The sequence below is a fragment of the Psammomys obesus genome, unplaced genomic scaffold (assembly GCF_907164565.1).
Source record: "Psammomys obesus unplaced genomic scaffold, mPsaObe1.curated_primary_1811, whole genome shotgun sequence".
NCBI classification, from domain to species: domain Eukaryota; kingdom Metazoa; phylum Chordata; class Mammalia; order Rodentia; family Muridae; genus Psammomys; species Psammomys obesus.
The window spans coordinates 3,958,263-3,977,900 of record NW_026596244.1 but is presented as its reverse complement, the minus strand read 5'-3'; the positions used below and the strand labels follow the sequence as shown (position 1 = coordinate 3,977,900).

The window sequence follows — 19,638 nt, the reverse complement described above, 5'->3', positions numbered from 1 at the left end:
TGCTGCCCTGTTTGTAATAACCAAAAATTAAAAACAGGCTAGATGTACATCAGTGAGTGAATGGAGAAATAAAATGTGGTAAAATTTACATAGTAAGATATTATTCAGCTGCTGAAAAAGTGAAATCATGAAATTCACAGATAAATGCATGGAATTATAAAAATAAAATCATGATGAGTGTGATAACCCAGACCTAAGAACACAGACATGGTATGCATTGCTTATATGCGGATGTGAGATGTTAAGTCTTTGATAAGCAAGCTACATTCCATATACGTACAGAGGTTGGGTATAGAGAAGGAACTGTGGTGAAATGGTTGAATCACACTAGTAAGGGGAAGAGGGTGGATAGGGAGGACGGACCAGGAGGATGAAATGGGGAGAAGGAAGAGCAATGGGGTGAAGGAAGGAATATGGTGAGGGATAACTAAAACTAAGAGTGATTTGAGGGGTTGTAGGGAAACCCAACACAGCAGAAGCTTTTAAAAAAATAAATAGGAAGGTGATCTAAATGGAATCAACAAATAACAGAGGAGATAGAGCTCCAGATGAACATCCCTTGTCACCAAATGAAGCTTCTTGTTCTGGTATTGGGTTACATGTAATTGAGTTGTTGGCAAAGGGATCCCAAGGAAGCCCTCTAACAACCTAGGCTATTGCTAAGGCTATTGGTTACTCTCCAGTCTTAAAATTCTTAATTGAACCACATTTGGAAAAATTACTTTTGATTTGTAAAATAACATTCAGATTACAGGACTCCTGCATAAGGATTTTTAGGGAACCATTGTTTTGCCTATTGCAAGCCCACACTCAGCCTATTCTCTGATCCAGAGACTGGAAGAACACTGAGTACTTTCCCTTAAGAAGTTTATAGTTTTTTTTTTTTTTTTTTCAATTGAAGCATAAAATACCAGTGTCATGATTGAAGTACAAAGCAATCACTGTGCTGTGGAGACAGTAAGTGTCAAGAGAGAAATGGAAAGATACTGCCTGAAACAGAGCTATTGTTGACATGTTTATTTCATTTTTCCCTATTATCTCACTTGTCATCCAGGTTTTGAGACTCTGGGATATTCAACACCAGCTGTCCATTCAAAGGATAGCTTGTTCTTTCCCCAAAACTCAAGATTTCAGGTGCCTTTTTCATTTTGATGAAACCCATGGACGACTTTTTATCTCCTTCAATAATCAGCTTGCCTTGTTGGCCATGAAAAATGAAGTCAGCAAGAGGGTGAAGAGCCATTTGAAAGCGGTCACTTGTGTCCTTTACAACTCCCACTTGAAGCAGGTAAGGACACTTCTCTGCTTTATCTTGACAGCTTCACCAGGTCAGTGTGTCCTTTTGTTTATTTAACCTAACACAAACACAAAGGCAATGGTCTCCTGTTGCAAAGAGAAGCTTCCTTGGTATGGAGTAAGGACTACACTGATCTATGGGTAGAATAAGGACAAATATTTAGAGTGTATTTAGGACTTATGCTGGTTTAGTAAAGTGGCATGTATAGGTTCTTCTGTTATAAACTGAACAGGAATAACAGTGGATATGCCAAAAGGGATCCTAAGCAAAGCAATGCAGGAAACCAAGGGAGGCTTAGAGTGAGAGAAATAGTCTTCCCTAGAGAAGAACATACATTTGTTTATCTAGTATCAAATGGTCAGCCAAAGCCCATACATACCAATTACATTATGCAGATTGAGCAGGTTATATTTAGAAATACATATATGTGACTGCGTATAAATGCATATACATGTAACAACAATTAATGTAAAAAAGGAGGCATGAATTTGAAAGAGCAAGGAGGGTCTTCGGGGGAGAGTTTGGAGAAAGGAGAGGGAAAGAAAAAATGATGTTATTATATTAAAATCTCAAAAAATTTAAAAACTACAATGACGAATCTAGTAAATGGCATACAGAAAGAAAATGATTGAACAGCCACATGCTCTTCTGCAGTATGTGTGTCCAGGTGGATTCAAAGAAGAATTTCGTTTTCTGCCTATCATAGCAGCAACACTGATAGAGTTATGAGGAATCACAACATTTGTGTTAAAGCCAACACAACTCACGATATAATCATACTTATCTTTGGTAGCCTCTAGTTCAGGTTTGGGGCCAAAATACAGGTGAGCCTGGTTATAAAATTCCCTTTTATGATCACCACCCTCTGTATCCCCATGGAAAGCTCTGAAATATGCATGAAATGTAATTAGCAGAGACTTATTTTTTTTCCAGCGTATTTTACAGCAGTGGCTCAAAGTGGCAGCATGGAATGTATTCATAAGAGAATGACTCAGTTAAATGGGTTCCGCTTGGTATGCGGCACGAGTGCTGTTCGTCTCCCCACCACTTTAACGACACTGCAGCCTGTGCTTATGGGATCACTACCTGAATCTCAATGAAGCTTGGCTCTTCTGGAGACTGATGCCACATAGATCCTGGCCCTCCATGGAGGACAGAAAGGTCCTCCAGCCTGGCTAGCTGGTAGTGGGGTGCACTGTGAGCCTGGAGGAAGAAGCAGGCAACACTGGAGTTTAAGTCTGCTGCCATCAGCACCTCAGGCCCCAGGGGAACAGCATATTGGGAGTGATGCAGAAAGCAGATCTCCAGCTTGTGGCCAGTTAAACAGTGACTCCATCCCATTCTTGCTTTTCAAGGCTGGGGAGCTTCTGCACTGGTCCAGAGATGAGGAGTTCAGATTCTGCGCAAGGGGTGGGGAGCGCGTTGTTAGTAATGGGTACCGTGTCAAGCCATCACCGCAGATACCCTGTTTCTGGTTATTCTAGGAGATACAATCCTTGTCAAAACCATTCAGTGCGAATTCCATCTGCACAGAAACATTCCCCTGCAAATGTTTTACTGAACTTCATGGAGGCAACTGGTTAATTTGGCTGCCTGGTGGCCACTGAGAGCAGGTTGCATTTGTTTCCCAGAGGACATCCTGTTTATTGAGATCTGCAAGGTGAAAATGCTTGGTCTGTGTATAAATCTTTAAGATTCTGTGTGGTCTAACTATAAAATGAGCCATATTCCATGAGGAATTCATCTTGCCAGAGACAGAAAAGACCCGGAATCTTCCTCCTGGGAGTAGAAAATAAAAGCAAAGTTACACACAGGCAAGCTACAGAGACAAAGGAATCTGCATATGTGCAGAGGATATAGGAAATGCCCTTGTAAGACAGATACAGCTCTGTTTTTATGTTTAACAGAATAAATAACTAAAAATACGAACATATATTCACAGCACACAGATCTGCGTGTGGCATCAACACCCTCTCTTAGGTACTAAGCCAAAGAAAAACAATTTAACATTACATCATAGGAGTATGTTCTAGAGAAGAACAGAGAAAACTGTTTCCTTGCAGTCCTATGAGGAAGTAGAAGATTACTGTTTTAGAGTAGATGGACATATCAAATACCATATTTTATCAGGTGTAAGAAATAAGCCAAAGACTATTAAGATCTCATTTTTATCTGCCAACCCGCAGTACCTCAGGGAGACCGTTCTCTAGGGTAGGCCTTGATCATCCTCTCAGATTCACTATTAGGTAGATACTAATCATGCAATGGAGAAAGAACAAGGTCAGGAAAAAGTGAGCAATGTTGCCTTGTGTTGAAGGACATTTCTGCAATTCCCTGAAAGCTAGCCTGGGTATCTCTAAGAAAAAGACTGAGTTCCAGCCAGAAGATGCAGCAGGAGCCTTGTTGAAGTTTGGTGTGCACTGTGAATTTAATGGGACAGATTTAGTTTGGGACTTCCTGTGGAAGCCTAGATTGGCTACATGGCTTGAAGCCAGAATATGAACATTGTTCACTGATATTTCCATTTGGCCTCAAAAAAACAAAGCACAGACTCGAGGTCAAGAGTTCTCACAGTGTGATCTCAATCCTTGGGAGAGTCAAATCTTCAGGGGTCTGAGATGTCACAAGTATTTTCTGTGTCACTTCTTTCACAGGTTTGCAATACAACTTTCTAGAGACTACAGGACGAGTGATGAGATAATGGCTCTGGAAGCTTAAGGGATGTATGCTCTTGTACTGTAAGAGTTAATACTTTAATTGTACAATGTGCCAAATTTATGCACATATAAATGTTTATTTGTCTTCATTATTCACATTATATTTATCTATACACTTTACTGAGTATAAATGAAAGCTACTATGATTCCACAATGGTTTATAAAACTGTAAAGAGATCTCAAGACCAAGAGTTTTGAGAACTGTTGGGGTAGAGAGGTGGGAGTACGGATACTTGCTAGATCACTTTCCAAAATGTGTGTCGGAGAGGACTCAGGAATCTTTTTTCCTTTATTTATATTTTTATTAATTACAGATTATTCACTTTGTATCCCCCTGTACCTCTCTCCTCCCCTCTCAGTCCCACCCTCCCTCTTCCCCACCAGTGTCCCTCTCCCAGTCCACTGATAAGGGAGGTCCTCCTCCCCTTCCCTCTGATTCTAATCTATCAGGTCTCATCAGGAGTGGTTGCATTGTCATCTTCTGTGGCCTGGCAAGGCTGCTCCCCACTTCAGGGGGAGGTGATCAAAGCGCAGGCCAATCAATTCCTGTCAGAGATAGTTCCCGTCTCTGGCTATGGAGCCCACTTGGATACTGAACTGCCATAGGCTACCTCTGTGCACGGGTTTCAGGCCATCTCTATGAGTGGTCCTTGCCTGGAGAATCAGCTTCAGAAAAAGACCCTTGTACCCAGACTTTTTGGATCTGTTGCTGTCCTTGTGGAGCTCTAGTCCTCTCCAGGTCTTACTATCTCCCACTTCTCTCTTAAGATTCCCTGCACTCTGCCTAAAATTTGGCTATGAGTCTCAGTATCTGCCTCGATACCCTGCAGGGTTGGGCCTTCCAGAGGCCCTCTGTGGTAGGCTTCTGTCTTGTTCCCTGTTTTCTCAGACAATTAGGAATAGTGCTTCCTCAAGATACAGCTATACCACTCCTAAGCATATATCCAAAAGACGCTCAAATATACAACAAGGACATTTGCTCATGTTTGTAGCAGCTTTATTTGTAATAGCCAGAAGCTGGAAACAGCACAAATGCTCCTCAGCTGAGGAATGGATACAGATATTGTGGTACATCTACACAATGGAATATTACTGAGTGATAAAACAAAACAAAACAAAACAAGGAAATCATGAAATTTGCAGGTAAATGGTCGGAACTGGACAAGATCATCCTAAGTGAGGTATCACAGAAGCAGAAAGACACACAGGGTATATACTCACTTATAAGTGGATATTAGACATATAATATAGGATAAACCTACTAAAATCTGTACACCTAAGGAAGCTAAGCAAGAAGGAGGACTCTGGCTAAGATGCTCAGTCCCCATTCAGAAAGGCAAAGAGAATGGACATTGGAGGAGGGGCTCAGGAGTCTTGATGCAGCCCTGTGCTCTTCGGGGTTGCTCTGGTTAGGCTGAGTGCTGGAGTCTTCAAGGCAATCCCTTGCTACTTACCAGAAAACTTCTCCTAGCTTCTGAACACTTCCCATGACTGTCACTGCTTTGAGGAAACTGATTTTCTCAGTAAATTTCGAGAATTCCCTAATCTTTCATTTTAAACATGTGAGGGGACAAATGCAAAGGGGTCTTTTCTGAGACTGATACTCCAAGGACAATGCATGGAGATAACCTAGAACCCCTGCACAGATGTAGCCCATAGAATCTCAGTGTCCAAGTGGGTTCCTTAGTAATAGAAACAGTGACTGTCTCTGACATGAACTCAGTGGCTGGCTCTTTGATCATCTCCCCCTCAGGGGGGAGCAGCATTTTCAGGCCACAGAGGAAGACAATGCAGCCAGTCCTGATGAGACCTGATAGGCTAAGGTCAAAGAGATGGGGAGGAGGAAATCCCTTATCAGTGGTACTGGAAGGGGATGAGGGAAAGGACTACAGCTGAGATACAAAATGAATAAACTGTAATTAATAAAAAAAATTAATTAAAAAATAATAATACTCCTCCCCCCAAAAAAAAGTCTGGAATGGAGCCCATTGGTTCATACTCTTTGTCTCCTTTTGGGACATCTTGTAGATTTATTTTTTGTCTGTATTTGGTGATATCCTTCTCGTCTTCTGTTGTCATATCAACATTTTGCCCACATTTCAATGTTATTTCATCCCAGCTGGGCTTCAGAGTGGAAGCCTCACCTTGGCCTCATACAAACATACCATGGCACATTTCTGCCAATCTATTTCTGCATGTTTTGTTTTCTTCTTCTTTTTTTCCAGCTCCTGTCTAAGAGAAGGCGCTAAGCCATACAGAGTCTATTAAAAGCACTGCATGTCCTCACAGCCAGCCAGAGAGAATGAGTGACTTCATGGGGAAGACTATGGAAAGTCCTTTTGAAAGAGTTAAAGTAACTAAAGTAACTCCATATGCTGGACTAGTCTTCATAGTGTTTGCACAGATTTCTTAAGTGAAGGTTTTCTTAAAAACCCATATCTACAGGAAATCTTAAAACAGCATTTTAAATGTCATATGAAGTAGAATAGGCAAAACTTCTGCTTCATGATTCTGACCCTCACCTTAATAATGCACGTTCACATGGGTTTACAAAACACCATGTCAGTTGTCTTTTACCTTAATATATTTTAGTCAAGTTAGGTATTTACATGTCACTGAATTTTTATATAAAGTGTCTACTGTTTTCATTAGAATAACTAACTTGTATAAAACATTACATGAAAAGATATATGCTAATTATAGGAAATTAAAACAAGGCAGTGAAGCTCAACTAAAGAAGGAACTGCTGCTAAGGGGTCATCAACATGTCTTTGTGTAGAGACTATTTCAAACAAATATTGATGAGTGACCCACTTTTTAAATTCAGTAATACATTGGAATATATTTCTTTACACCCAAAGCTAGAACTATTCTCTTTTTCCTGTCTCTCTCTCTTTCTCTCATTCTCTCTCTTTCTCTATGTGTGTGTTTCAAAGCCAGAGTTGACACCAGCTACTTTTTTCATTGCTTCCCATCATACTGAGGCAGGGTCTCTCAATGAACCTGTAGTTCTATAGCATATCAATTGAATTAGTTTGGATAGCCAGCCTAATCTGGGCTTATTTTTCCTCCTCCAGAGCTCTGGATGAGCATCTGAAGCCATTTGTCATTTGTGTGGGTGCTGAACTGTGGTCCTCATGCTTTCAAACCTAGCACTTGATGCAGCTCAAAATATTTTTAAGAGGCACTGTAGTGTATCTCGGTATCTTATTTCACTGATCCATTTTCTTTGATGGTTAATTTGCCCTTATAATGTTTTTGTATGTAAATATATTCACAGTCATGATTTTACTGCTTAGGGGAAATTCTTGGCAATGAATATCAAGGTTAAAGGATGCTCATATTTGATAATTAGGTACACAGCCTGCCTGTCGAATTTATCTAAACTCCAAGAGCACACATATCCGTCACATCCGTGGTTGCTTCCTTTGACAGTGGGCTTTCCCTAGCAATCCTAATATTCTTGCTGATGTCCCTATAAACTAGTATAGGACATGGGATATGTAAATTTGCAGTCTGGGACTTGTGATGTTAACCACAGTGACACTGCTTTTGAGGATCAAGTCTCACACTGTCACAAGAATTCAATTCCAAGTAAAATAAGTCACCAAATATAGAGCTACAGACCTATCTTTTCTTTTGCACACCTTTTCTTTTGGTGGGGGCTAGAAAATGATTGTGTTGTTTCAGAATTTCAATGATTAAGTGGTAATTCTCTTGGTAATTGTAAAATTGGAGGTAAGATATAAGGTAGAATTGAAGAAAAGCTGTATCTGCCTTACAAGACATGCCATATTTTTAGTGTTTGTGTTCAGGGAACAATCAGTAAGACTCCATTTTAAACAGAACTGGAAAAATAAAACTAATCACATTTTTTTTTCTTTGCTGCCATATTGTTAGGCTCTAAGTGATCTATTTTATGTTAACACAGTTCTCCTTCCTCCCCATTGGGCAGCTGAAAACTTTAATAGAGTATAAATAAGTCCTGAGGCTATGTCCTCTAATCACACAATAAAGTCATATAGTCTATCCTAGTCTCATTGGATCCACCCGGACACACACACACACACACACACACACACACACACACAGTCACACACACAATTGTATGCTCACTGCATACTTACTTATTGTATTGCATGTGATTGTCTGGAACCAGTAACACTCTTATCACAAGAACAAAAGCAGAAATATGGTAAAAGTCCCTCTCACCCCTTGTATCTATCTACTCAGTGTTTTTCCTCTGAAGGCAAGTGGCTTTATGGGTGTGATGAGCATCTTTCAGGGTTATTTTATTCATTTATATAATGTAAATGTGGCTATTATTGCAGTACGTACAATATAAGTTTGGGAAAGCTTGCTTATAAATCCAGAAGGGCGTCTCTAGGAATGGCAGGGAGAGGGAAGGTGCACTGCTCCATGTTTTATTAGTTAAGACAGAAAACCCCTTCTTTGGGGACAGACAAGGGAGTTGCCTGTATTTAAATCAAATGTTTGCAGAAATTTCCTCACTAGTAATTTCCCACCAACTCCACCCAGGCGGCACAAAGGAGTTTTTCATGGCGTTGCCACTGGAGCTCCTCCGGAGGAGACCCAAATGTTCCCCCTTGCCTGAGGGGCAGAAACACCTGGCAATTTTAAGCATCAATCAAATTGGCAACCAAAATCCCACAACCACAAAATAGGGAAGAGCCTGGGGCCAGCCTAGAGTGCAACATCCTGCCAGTTCACTCAGGAATTGAGAAGCACATTCCAGAAGCAAAAACAAGGGCCATCGCCTGTGTCCACCTGGAAGATCCTTTATCACTAGGGTCAAGCACTTTAGGAGGACTCTTTCATGCCCTTAGAAGTGGCTCTAGACTAGTACAGAGCCCAGGAAGAGAAACCACAGCTCAGAGGGACTCCTTACTGTGTGCTCTGTAACATAGAGGGAACTGAAATTCAAATTATGCTATCAGAAGAGGCCACTTATTTTCTCACTGCCCTCTCACACTAATTTGCAATCAGGATACTGAAATAGCTGGCCAGCTTCTCCAACCATTGACCTATCAGGTCCAAATGCATCCCACCTTTCCCTTCATTTCTGGTTCTATGTGGAGTAATGACCTCACTGGGATTCTTAAACCAAACAGAGAAATGCATGGTCATGATAAAACTACAGAAGGGAGGTAGGATCCATGAAAATATTTTATTCTTACACAAGTGAACATATATATTATATGTTATTTATATTATATGTTATATGTGTTATACATGTATGTGTATTATTGTATACATTGCTATTTTAAATGACTGTATACTATACGTTATTTAATAATTCTAAGTGCTTAGGATTATATATTAGAGTAGGTGCTTTGTCCTAAGTGGTGATGTAGAGCTCTCTGGAGTGTTCTCAGTTCCTGCATACTGTCCGTAGAAAGCCTCCACCAATGGCTGTTACCCCATAACACCGCATAAGCTTTGTGTGCCTCCTCGCCACACTTTCGAAGATTTTTGCATTGCTATTTGTGTTTCCTGAAATTCTTCCCTTACAAACATCTGCATAACTCCCTTCTCATGTCAGTTATGTCTTACCTCAATTTTGAACCTTTACCAAGCACTTTCTGCTTCCATTTCAGCTACATTTCCTCTCTAATTATATTGTAATTATGTTGTAATTACTCAACATAATTTTAATTCATTTTACCTATTTATTTTTTCCTTCTTTCTTCGTTTTCTTTTTGTTTCATCATATTTCCCCTCTTTTCTTCACAAAAGATAAGAAGAATATTTCATTATCTTACGTAAGTCTTACTCTTGCACATTATGGGGTGATCAAAGAATCGAAGGAATTAGTGTGAAAGAGTAAATTATGAGTTAACATAGGAAGAGGCAACATTTGATGAAGAAAATTTATAGGTGGAGAATGGTTGTCTGAAAATATTTGAAGCCAGCGTGTATGACAGTTCTCAGCATGTCAGCATTCTCATCTCCCCCCTTGCTGAGAAATTACTCCTAATGATTTGATGGAAAAGGAGAATAAAGGAAGTAACCTGCTTCCTGTTATGAAGCCATAAATAGAACCGACTAAAGAAATAAAATTATAAGCAGCAATTAGATAAAATATTTCCATTCCCTGGTAGTCAATGAAATCTGCGGCTATCACTTTTGATTCATGCTGTTGCTTAGACCTCTACTCTGGGTGCATATGAATGATGACTCACTTTGCTGGCTATTTGTGGAATTGCAAGAAGACAATTAGGTGACATGGCTATAGCCTCCAATTTCTTGAAATTGTCTGATTAGCTGTGACAGCCTCAGAGGAAAGAGACAGAAAGATCCTGTATATTCCTAGATACATATTAGCTTGGGTACATAAAATGGATTGTGTTCTTGTCAAAGCAGGTCCACTCTGTATGTGAGACCTATTTGCAGTAGAATGTTGTATTAGGTGGCTGTTCTGCAGATGGATGGCAAACCATCATTGGCTGAGTTTTATTCTGCTTAAAGACAACCAGGCTTGAACTGCGTACTTAAAGAAACTTGCTGAAGTCAAAAGGAAGCACCTTGGTGTGTTGCTAGTATTTATTTCTGGGCTTTATTACCGACAAAAATAGCAAACTAAAAATAAGGACCCTAGTGTCCCGCAGTTACTTTACTTTCCTAATCTGCCAATCTATATTAACTGCACTCTTCTCTTATTAAGCATGAAATCTTTTCATGTGAATTCTTATCCTGACTCTCCAGTGTTGCCCTAGATGAGCAGATTTGAGTCAAAGCAGGTCGTGTGTTGGGGACGCGGTTGGTTTCAGAGCACTGCTTTCTTGTGACAGCACTGGAAGGCAGATTGCCATATAAAGCCATCAGACTAACCCTGTGCTGTTGTCACAGTTGATTCGTATTTCCTGCAAAGTTGCTAAAGGAGCAGAGAAAGGCGATGAAAAGCGATGATGAGTGTGCTGGAGCTCACCCAGGTGGGCAGGGAGGAAGGTACAAAGCAGCAGGAGGTGCACATGACTCATTCTAGAACAAATGCCCACCTAGGAGAAAGGGTAGAGGGGCAAGTCTTTCAACATGGATTTAAAAATGCAACTTTCATGTGTGTTTCTGCTGGAGAACACACCTTTCAGTATGGAGCAGCATAACATGTAGAATCTGCTTAATTTGAATAGGAAATCAAAATTATAAAGCCTTTTAGTGAAAATTTTGTCATTTTGGTTTCCTTAAAAAACACAGAAGTATAATGGGAATGTGTTTTTGTTTTAATCCCAGGTGTGGGGACACAGGGCTGCTCCGAAGCAGCTGTCTTGCTTCATGCTGTAGCACAACTTTGCCAGCTACAGATAGCTTCTGAGAGTGTGTGGCATTTGGAATTCTGGGAACTTTTCTGAGAAGATATAAATGCTCAGACCTCAAGGGGTCAGTGTTGATGTTGTTGGCTGGATACTGTTAATTGCCGTTTGTCAAGTAGTTGTATGCAAGGAAACGAGAAGAAGAAATTAGATATCCTGATGACGAATATCAAATTTGTCCCAAGGAACTGACACCCTTCATCAGCTCAAAGTAGTCTAACAATAACTTTGCCCCCCTTTCCCTGCCATCCTATTTTCTCTCTTATCAAGTGTAACGGGGTTAAAAGGGTGGAAGAGAGAAAAGGGAAACCACAAAGTAGCAAATGCTGACTGGCTACAAAGTCCTTCATAAGTTTTAGCCTTTTCTTTAAAAATCAGTATCATACAGTTTTCTTCTGCTTAGTAAAGTTGAATTTCTTTATAGAGTATAGAATCCAAATTTCTTAGAATTTATGTAGTATTGTTGTCTGGACATGTGTGGCTGTTACATGAAGCTATTTATTTATTTATCTATCTATTTATTTATTTAATTTTTTTAGTATTAGTTACATTTTATTAACTCTGTATCCCAACTGTATCCGGCTCCCTTATTCCCTCCCAATCCTACCCTCCCTCCCTCATCTCCATCGTGCCCCTTTCCAAGTCCACTGATTGGGGAGGACCTCCTCTCCTTTCGTCTGACCCTGTTTTATCAGGTATCTTCAGGACTGGCTGCAAAGCCCTCCTCTGTGGCCTAACAGGACTGCTCCTCCCTTGGCATGTGGGGAGGTCAAAGAGCCTGCCATTGAGTTCCTGTCAGAAATAGTCCTTGTTCTCCTTACTATGGGAAACCAATTGGTCACTGCGCTACCACGGGCTACATCCGAGCAGAGGTTCTAGGTTATATCCATACATGGTCCTTATGAAGTAATTTAAGACAGCTGGGTTTACCTGCCTAGGAGCTGAATAAGACTTGGCCTGTTAATAATTCATTATGGTTAGAAGAGAAGCTCACGAAACCCCACTCCTAGTGAAGAGATTTAGTTAATAGTTGCTGATGGAGGGTGAGTCTTTGGCAATGTAGGGGCGGGCAAGTTGTCGTCATTGCTCAATTAAATAGTCCCCCTTCCATGCTTATACAGGCAACTCAAATTAAATATAGTGCATGTCACACAGAGACATGAATATATAACTTTCTATTTCTCACACAAGACTGGCAAGACATGACAGGAGGAAGATGCTTAAAAAAAAAAGGAGCTTGTTAGGAGAGGAATGGGGCTAAGAGAGGAGAACAGAGTAAGGCAGTGAATATTATCAAAACACTTTATATATGTATAAAGTCATGAAAGAATAAAATAAATAATAATTTTGTAAGATACTAATAGCCATAACATAATTTGAAATTTCTTTTTTTAATTAAATTTTTTATATATTAATTACAGTTTATTCACTTCGTATCCCAGCTCGTTCCCTCTCAATCCCACCCTCCTTCCCTCATCTCCTCTCATGCCCCGCTCCAAGTCCACTGATAGGGGAGGTCCTCCTTCCCTTCCATCTGACCCTAACTTATCAGGTTTCATTGGGACTGGCTGCATTGCCCTTTTCTGTGGCCTGGCAAAGCTGCTCCCCGCTCAGGGGAAGGTGATCAAAGAGCCAGCCACTGATTTCATGTCAGAGACAGTCTCTGTTCCCATTACTAGGGAATCCACCTGGTGATTGAGCTGCCATGGGCTACATCTGTTCAGGGTTCTAGGTTATCTCTATGAGTGGTCTTTGGTTGGAGTATCAGTCTCAGAAAAAAAAAAAAAAACCCTATGCCCAGATATTTTGGTTCTTTTGCTCTCCTTGTAGAACTCCTGTCTTCTCCAGGTCTTACTATCTCCCCCTTCTTTCATATGATTCCCTGCACTCTGCCCAAGTAGATCTGAATATAAAAGATAAATGAACCACATAATAGGTTCATTTATAATAGGCCAGACAAATAAAGCTTAGAAGAGTAACACAGTTAACTTATATAGCTTATTTGCAGCAATACCATATGTTATAGTTAGAGATTTACAAATACTAGCTTCTTTAAGCATTTTAACAAGGTTTGTGCTAGTTGTTGTAATTATCTCTGCATCACAGATAGGCAAAGTGATGCCTACAGAGGTTAATTAATATGATTGACCTTCATTCCCAACTTCAGACACTTAACTTGAAACAGTTAAACTTGAGCACATTTGCTGGAGAATCTGGGTCATCAACCAAAATCAAGTGGAAATAGTCATATACTTGGGATGATAAAGTATTATGTCACATTATATCAAAGATACAAGTCATTCATCTTCGGAGTTTCATCCTACTTTAATAATAATGTTTTATGTCATTTAAGGAATCATTTAATCAGAATTATAATTTCAGAGAAGAGAATGAGGCTACAGAGTGACGTGAACCAGATTTTTCTGTTTCTCCTGAGATATCAGTATTACCAACTGCTTATCACTTTGTTCAGCCTACCATTCTTTCCTACTTTGGGGATGACTTGATTAGCCAAAACACTCTTACATGAATGATTCTAGTAGGCTCCAAGTGGTCTTCTGCAGCCCTACTTTAATTGCTGTTCTTCTGTTCAAAGTTTCTTTACAAACAAAAGCCTGTAAAGGAACTTTTATTCACTTGTTTCAATTGTTATTTTGGAAGATTACTGCCTCTGTCTGCTAATATAGGCTGAATCCTGCAAGCCTGTAGCTTCTATACCATCTAATCTAGGCCTAGAATGCTTTCAGCCTCTGAGACTTACTGCTTAATCGGTTCACCCTTTCCTGTTCTTTCTGAGCTCTGGGCTGGCTGGTTCAACTCAGCTGTTCTGGCACAAACTCCTCTCCCAGCTTATTCAATCTGGTTTCTCTCTCAGCTAAAGGAATTGCTCTGCTTGACCTCCAACAAACTCCAGCAATCTGCTCTAATTTCCTGGCTCCTTCTCATTATCTGCCTCATTTGGTCTTTACCTAGTTCTTTCTCTCCAACTTGTCTCTCTATTCCTGTCCATGTAAAACTGCCTCCCCCTCTCTCTACATTGCTCATTTAGTAGCTTCCCGTTCTTCCCTCTTCTCCTGAGAGTTGGGCATATCCTATTCTTTCAAACCTTTCTCTGATTCATTCATTTCTTTTTCTGCCACTCAATTAGACATCACTTTCAAATGTGGGTGTTTCATTTTACAAACTAACCTTACTATCATTGTTTGGGCTTAAAGGCGTATACCACCATTCTTGGATCTAAGCTTTTCTTTACCTGAAACTTGCTCTCTACCAGGCTGGTCTTGAACTCAGGTCTGCTTGCCTCTGTCTCCTAGATTAAAGGTGTGTTTGTATTCCAGCTGGATCACACAGACCTAGAAGATCTTTGGATTGATCCATTGCCAGAACAGCCATATTATGCATTAAAATTTCTCTACAAAAGCCTTTGTAGCAGTATTCACTCTCTTTTTAAATAACAATGACTTTCTCTCATGTTTTTACTCATGACTCTTTTCTTTGACAACTTAATACATTTATATAATTAATACACTGACTACTCTTATTGCCACACACTTTTGTCTCTATTATATTCCTGTCATATACTCTTTTTTCCATTCCCTTGTAACATTCATGTCTTTTTGGTTTGCTTTGTGTCTCACTCATTTTAACCGGAATTGTCTGTGTTACCACAAGTTTGGAAATTTCTACTAGATTACACGGTTGGATACACAACTGAAGACAATCACTCCCACTCTTTCAGAACTTATCAGTTGCCCATCGTTTAAAAGGGAGAGGTTGGAGCCCATGTGACATCCTCCTTCATCCATAATTGACTATTTATAGACCCAATCTTGTGAACGTGTCCAGACCATCGCAGACTCTGTGAGATCATATTTGCAATGACTGTGTCTTAGCATTATATCAACTCAACACTAGCTAGAGTTATCTCAGATGAGAAAACTTAAATTGAAAGAATGCCTTCATAAGATCAGGCTAGAGACAAGCCTGTAGGGAATTTCCTTAATTAGTTATTGATATGACGGGTCGTGGTAGTTTGAATGAGAATGGTCTCCATAGCTCATGTGTTTGAATGCCCAGTCCCCAGTTAGTGAAACTGTTTGGGAAAGATTAGGAAGTGTGGCCTTGTTCGAGATGGTGCATCACTGGGGAGGGGAGTCGGGTTGGGAGTGGGCTTTGAGGTTTGAAAAGTCCATGGCCCAGTCTCTCTCTCTCTCACTCACTTACTCACTCTCTCCTCTGCCAATTGGAAAGTAAAGCTCTCAGTTACTGCTTTATCATCATGATTGTCTGATTCCTGTCATGATGAAACTTCAAAGCTGAATGATTTATATTTATGAAATAATGTGATGTAATACTTTACATTCCCAAGTATATGACTACTGCCCTGGCTTCTCTCTGTGATGTGCTTACAAGCTGTACAGTGAAATAATGAACTCTTTCCTCTCCATGCTATTTTTGGTCATTGTATTTTACCACAGCAGTAGAAACCCTAAGACACCTACCTTCTTTGTTCTTTCACATACTGTGAACTTGGCCTTCACTGAATTTCTTATTGCTTTTCATTAAGAAGTTCTCATCTATTTTAAGCAATTTTTAAACTTCACGGGGTTCAATAATGGAGTAACAGTGTACCACTATGAATGACAAATGTAGTTATAAAAATCTGGAAAACAAGAACTGATAAGAATATTTGGTTTTCTTTTTTTTCATAATAATGTTTTCCAAGTTTAGAAGTAATTACTAGGATAATTAGTGCAATGATCTGTCATGTCTAAGCTTTTTATTTTCATTTTTATTTTTATTGATGCTGGGCTAGAACTTAGGTCCTCACACTTGTATGGCAAACATTGTCAAGACTGAGCCTTCTTTGCAGACCTTACTTGGATGGTTTATTACATAGATTTAGAGTCCTTGATAACAGGAATTAATCACTAAAGTCTTCTTGTGTGTGTTTATGACTGCTACCAACGTCATCCTTCCTAACGCACATTAGATTCCCTCAACACATATGATTATAAAAATAAGAACTATTCTCAATAAGTTTACATTTATAGACTGGCACTTAACATATACGCAGAAAGGAAAATACATGTTTTCTCAAAATCAACATATTGCCATAGATGAATTATTGTCTACATATTTAAGTGCTTATTATTTTTATTTCATTCATTAGATCTCTACAGTCACTGGCAGAGTGGTTTTAACTAAAAATGTTAGAGAAGAAGGAAGCAGTTGACTTGCCTCTATCAAACCCTCATTTTCTCATTTTTGTCATATTTAGTCTTGTTCCTCTTAGCATTTGTTTTGTTGCTTTCCTCTTGAAGTGTGTTTATTTATGTTTAACCTATGTTTTTTGATTTTAGTGACACACTAATAATTGTAAAACACACACACAGAAATACACACACACATACACACACACGCATCACTGAGCAAAGGCAAGAAAAGTACTAATGATATAAAAAAGCAATGGTTCCAGTAAATTGTTGAAATTAACTATTTCCCATAGTGGCTGGAAGTATTTCTTTCTTTAATGCTCTTTGGAAGTAGATCACAAATAAAAAGCCCAATTTTGTTTAGTAAATAGTATCACAGTACCATAACTAAGAGGTTTGTCTTTCTTAACTAAAAGTGAAAGATTTATAACTTACTGACATTGAAGTTTTGCCAAGATGGCCTCTAGAGACTCAGCTTAATGGGGTGGGAGGGAAGGAAACAGACTCCTATCTGCACTGATAAAGAGGATCGTGACTTCATTACTTCAGCTCTGACCTAGAAATTGAAATTTTATCCGCTTAACAAACAGAAGAAAAACACATTACACAACATCATTAACTGTTGTGAATGATGTTGGGGAGCTTAGTGAAAGTGCACTCTAGGTATGTTTATTGAAATGAAAGTGGTTGATCCAGAAACTATATTTAATTTATCCACTATGTTATTTTCTCCTAGGTAATCAGCTCTGATGTGGGGTCTACTGTGTCCTTCTGGATGATAGAAACTGGGCAGAAAATCAAACAGTTTGCTGGTTGCCATGGCAATGCAGAGATCAGCACCATGGCCTTGGATGCAAATAAGGCCCGGCTTTTGACTGGCAGCACAGATGGGACTGTAAAGGTATGACCAAATGAAGCTTTTTCTGCCCAGATCTCAAGAGGCACTAAGGGTGTGTGGGGAGGCACAGTGAAAACTTTGCTTGCTTTCACCTTTCTGGCTTAGCAGGAAGACAAGACCAGACGAGAGCTAAATAAACCAGCTAATAATGAAGCTGTTAGGATGATGAATAAATGATTTTTCTGAATAAATTATTTGTAAAAAGACACGGTTATCCATACTTATTTCAGAATGCCTTTTCTAGTGTGTGATTACTTTGGAGGATAAGAGGCCTGAATAATTTTCATATGCTTTCATACCTCAACAAACATCTCTAGATTTTTAAAAAATAGATTTATGAAATGAGGGCTAGGCAACAAAATAAAGGTTTTTAAATGGCAGTAATTTTTTTTTCAAAAAAAAAGATGCTTAAAAGTAAACATATTTAATAACTTGCATTTTGTCATATGAAAATAGTGAGCTGGGATAATAAAACTATAATCATACTCATATTTCTTTTCCATCCTAAACCAACAGAACCTTATTTCTTTAAGTTTTCTTTCTTTATTACTACCATTTATTTCTTCTGTGAGGAGGGAGGTACATTACTTTCCATCATGATCATAACTTCATGTAAAGCCATTAATTACATCCACTAGAAATTATAACTATCAGTGACACTTCTCAGCTCCATCCAAAGAGTGTGGTAATGTTGAACCGGAGATGGCTTGTGACACCGTGAAGTAACAGAAAGTAGTTTCTTGAATAAACTTTACATGATCTTCAAACCTGTCATAGCAGGGGACGGAAAGATGCTAGACTACCTCCCGTGACAGATCATGAGTGGACCACCAGCATGGGGTGCATAATACATTTGGTCATAGTGTAGAGGAGTCATAGGAAGCTTCTTGGATATGTAGAGACACTATCCAAAACTAGCAGTGAAAGCCTCGGCTGCTACATCAGCATGTGAAGGGAGCTAGTGTGGATTCCACATGAAAAACTCAAGGGACAACACATGCTGGAGAGGTTGTGGAGAAAGGGGAACCCTCCTCCACTGCTGGTGGGAATGTAAACTGGTACAACCACTCTGGAAATCTATCTGGCGCTTTCTAAGACAATTAGGAATAGTGCTTCTTCACGACCCAGCTATACCACTGCTAGGTATATACCCAAAGTTTGCTCAAGTACACAAAAGGGATACTTGCTCAACCATGTTTATAGCAGCTTTATTTGTAATAGCCAGAACCTGGAAACAACCCAGATGTCCATCAACGGAGGAATGGGTACAGAAATTGTGGTATTTTTACACAATGGAATACTACTGAGCAATCAAAAAGGAGGAAATCATGAAATTTGCAGGCAAATGGTGGAATCTAGAAAAGATCATCCTGAGTGAAATATCCCAGAAGGAGAAAGACAAACACGGTATATACTCACTTATATAGACCTATAAGATATATAATGAAATCTGTACACCTATAAAAGATAATCAAGAGAGTGGACATGGTGTAAGATGATCAATCCTCGTTTAGAATGACAGATGGGATGTGCATTGAACATATGACAGGAGTCTACTGAGCGCATTGGAAAGACTCTAACTAGCAGTGTTTTCAAAGCAAAGACTCATGACCAAACCTTTGGCAGAGTACAGGGAATCATAAGAAAGAAGGGGAGTTAGTCTGATGAGGAAAGGATAGGAGCTCCACAAGGACCAAATATATCTGGGCACAGGGTCTTTTCTGAGACTGACATGCAACCAAGGACCATGTATGAATGTAACCTAGAACCTCTGCTCAGATGTAGTCTGTGGTAGCTCAGTAACCAATTGTTTTCCCATAGTGAGGGGAACAAGGACTATTTCTAACAGGAACTCAAGACTGGCTCTTTGGCCTCCCCACCCCCCAAGGGAGGAGCAGTCCTGTTAGGCCACAGAGGAGAGCTTTGCAGCCAGTCCTGAAGATACCTGATAAAACAGGATCAGATGAATGGGGAGGAGGTCCCCCCTATCAGTGGACTTGGCAAGGGGCATGGTGGAGATGAGGGAGGGAGGGACTGGGAGGGAATGAGGGATCGGGACACGGCTGGAGTACAGAGTTAATAAAATGTAACTGATAAGAAAAAAATAAAATACAAAAAAAAAAAGAAAATCTTGGATGTCAATAGAATATTGGCTATGCAAGGCTACATCAATGACACA

The 19,638-nt window shown here is 39.6% G+C and overlaps 1 protein-coding gene across 1 annotated transcript in view; it reads left to right on the top strand.

The window, feature by feature from the left end:
• The window catches only part of Wdr49 (WD repeat domain 49), a 161,008-nt gene that overhangs the window by 63,746 nt on the left and 77,624 nt on the right, over window positions 1–19,638 (top strand). The window contains exons 7-8 of the mRNA XM_055596556.1: window positions 1,055–1,288; window positions 17,298–17,462. Coding sequence (XP_055452531.1) covers window positions 1,055–1,288; window positions 17,298–17,462 — 399 coding nt within the window. The remainder of the gene's footprint in view (window positions 1–1,054; window positions 1,289–17,297; window positions 17,463–19,638) is intronic.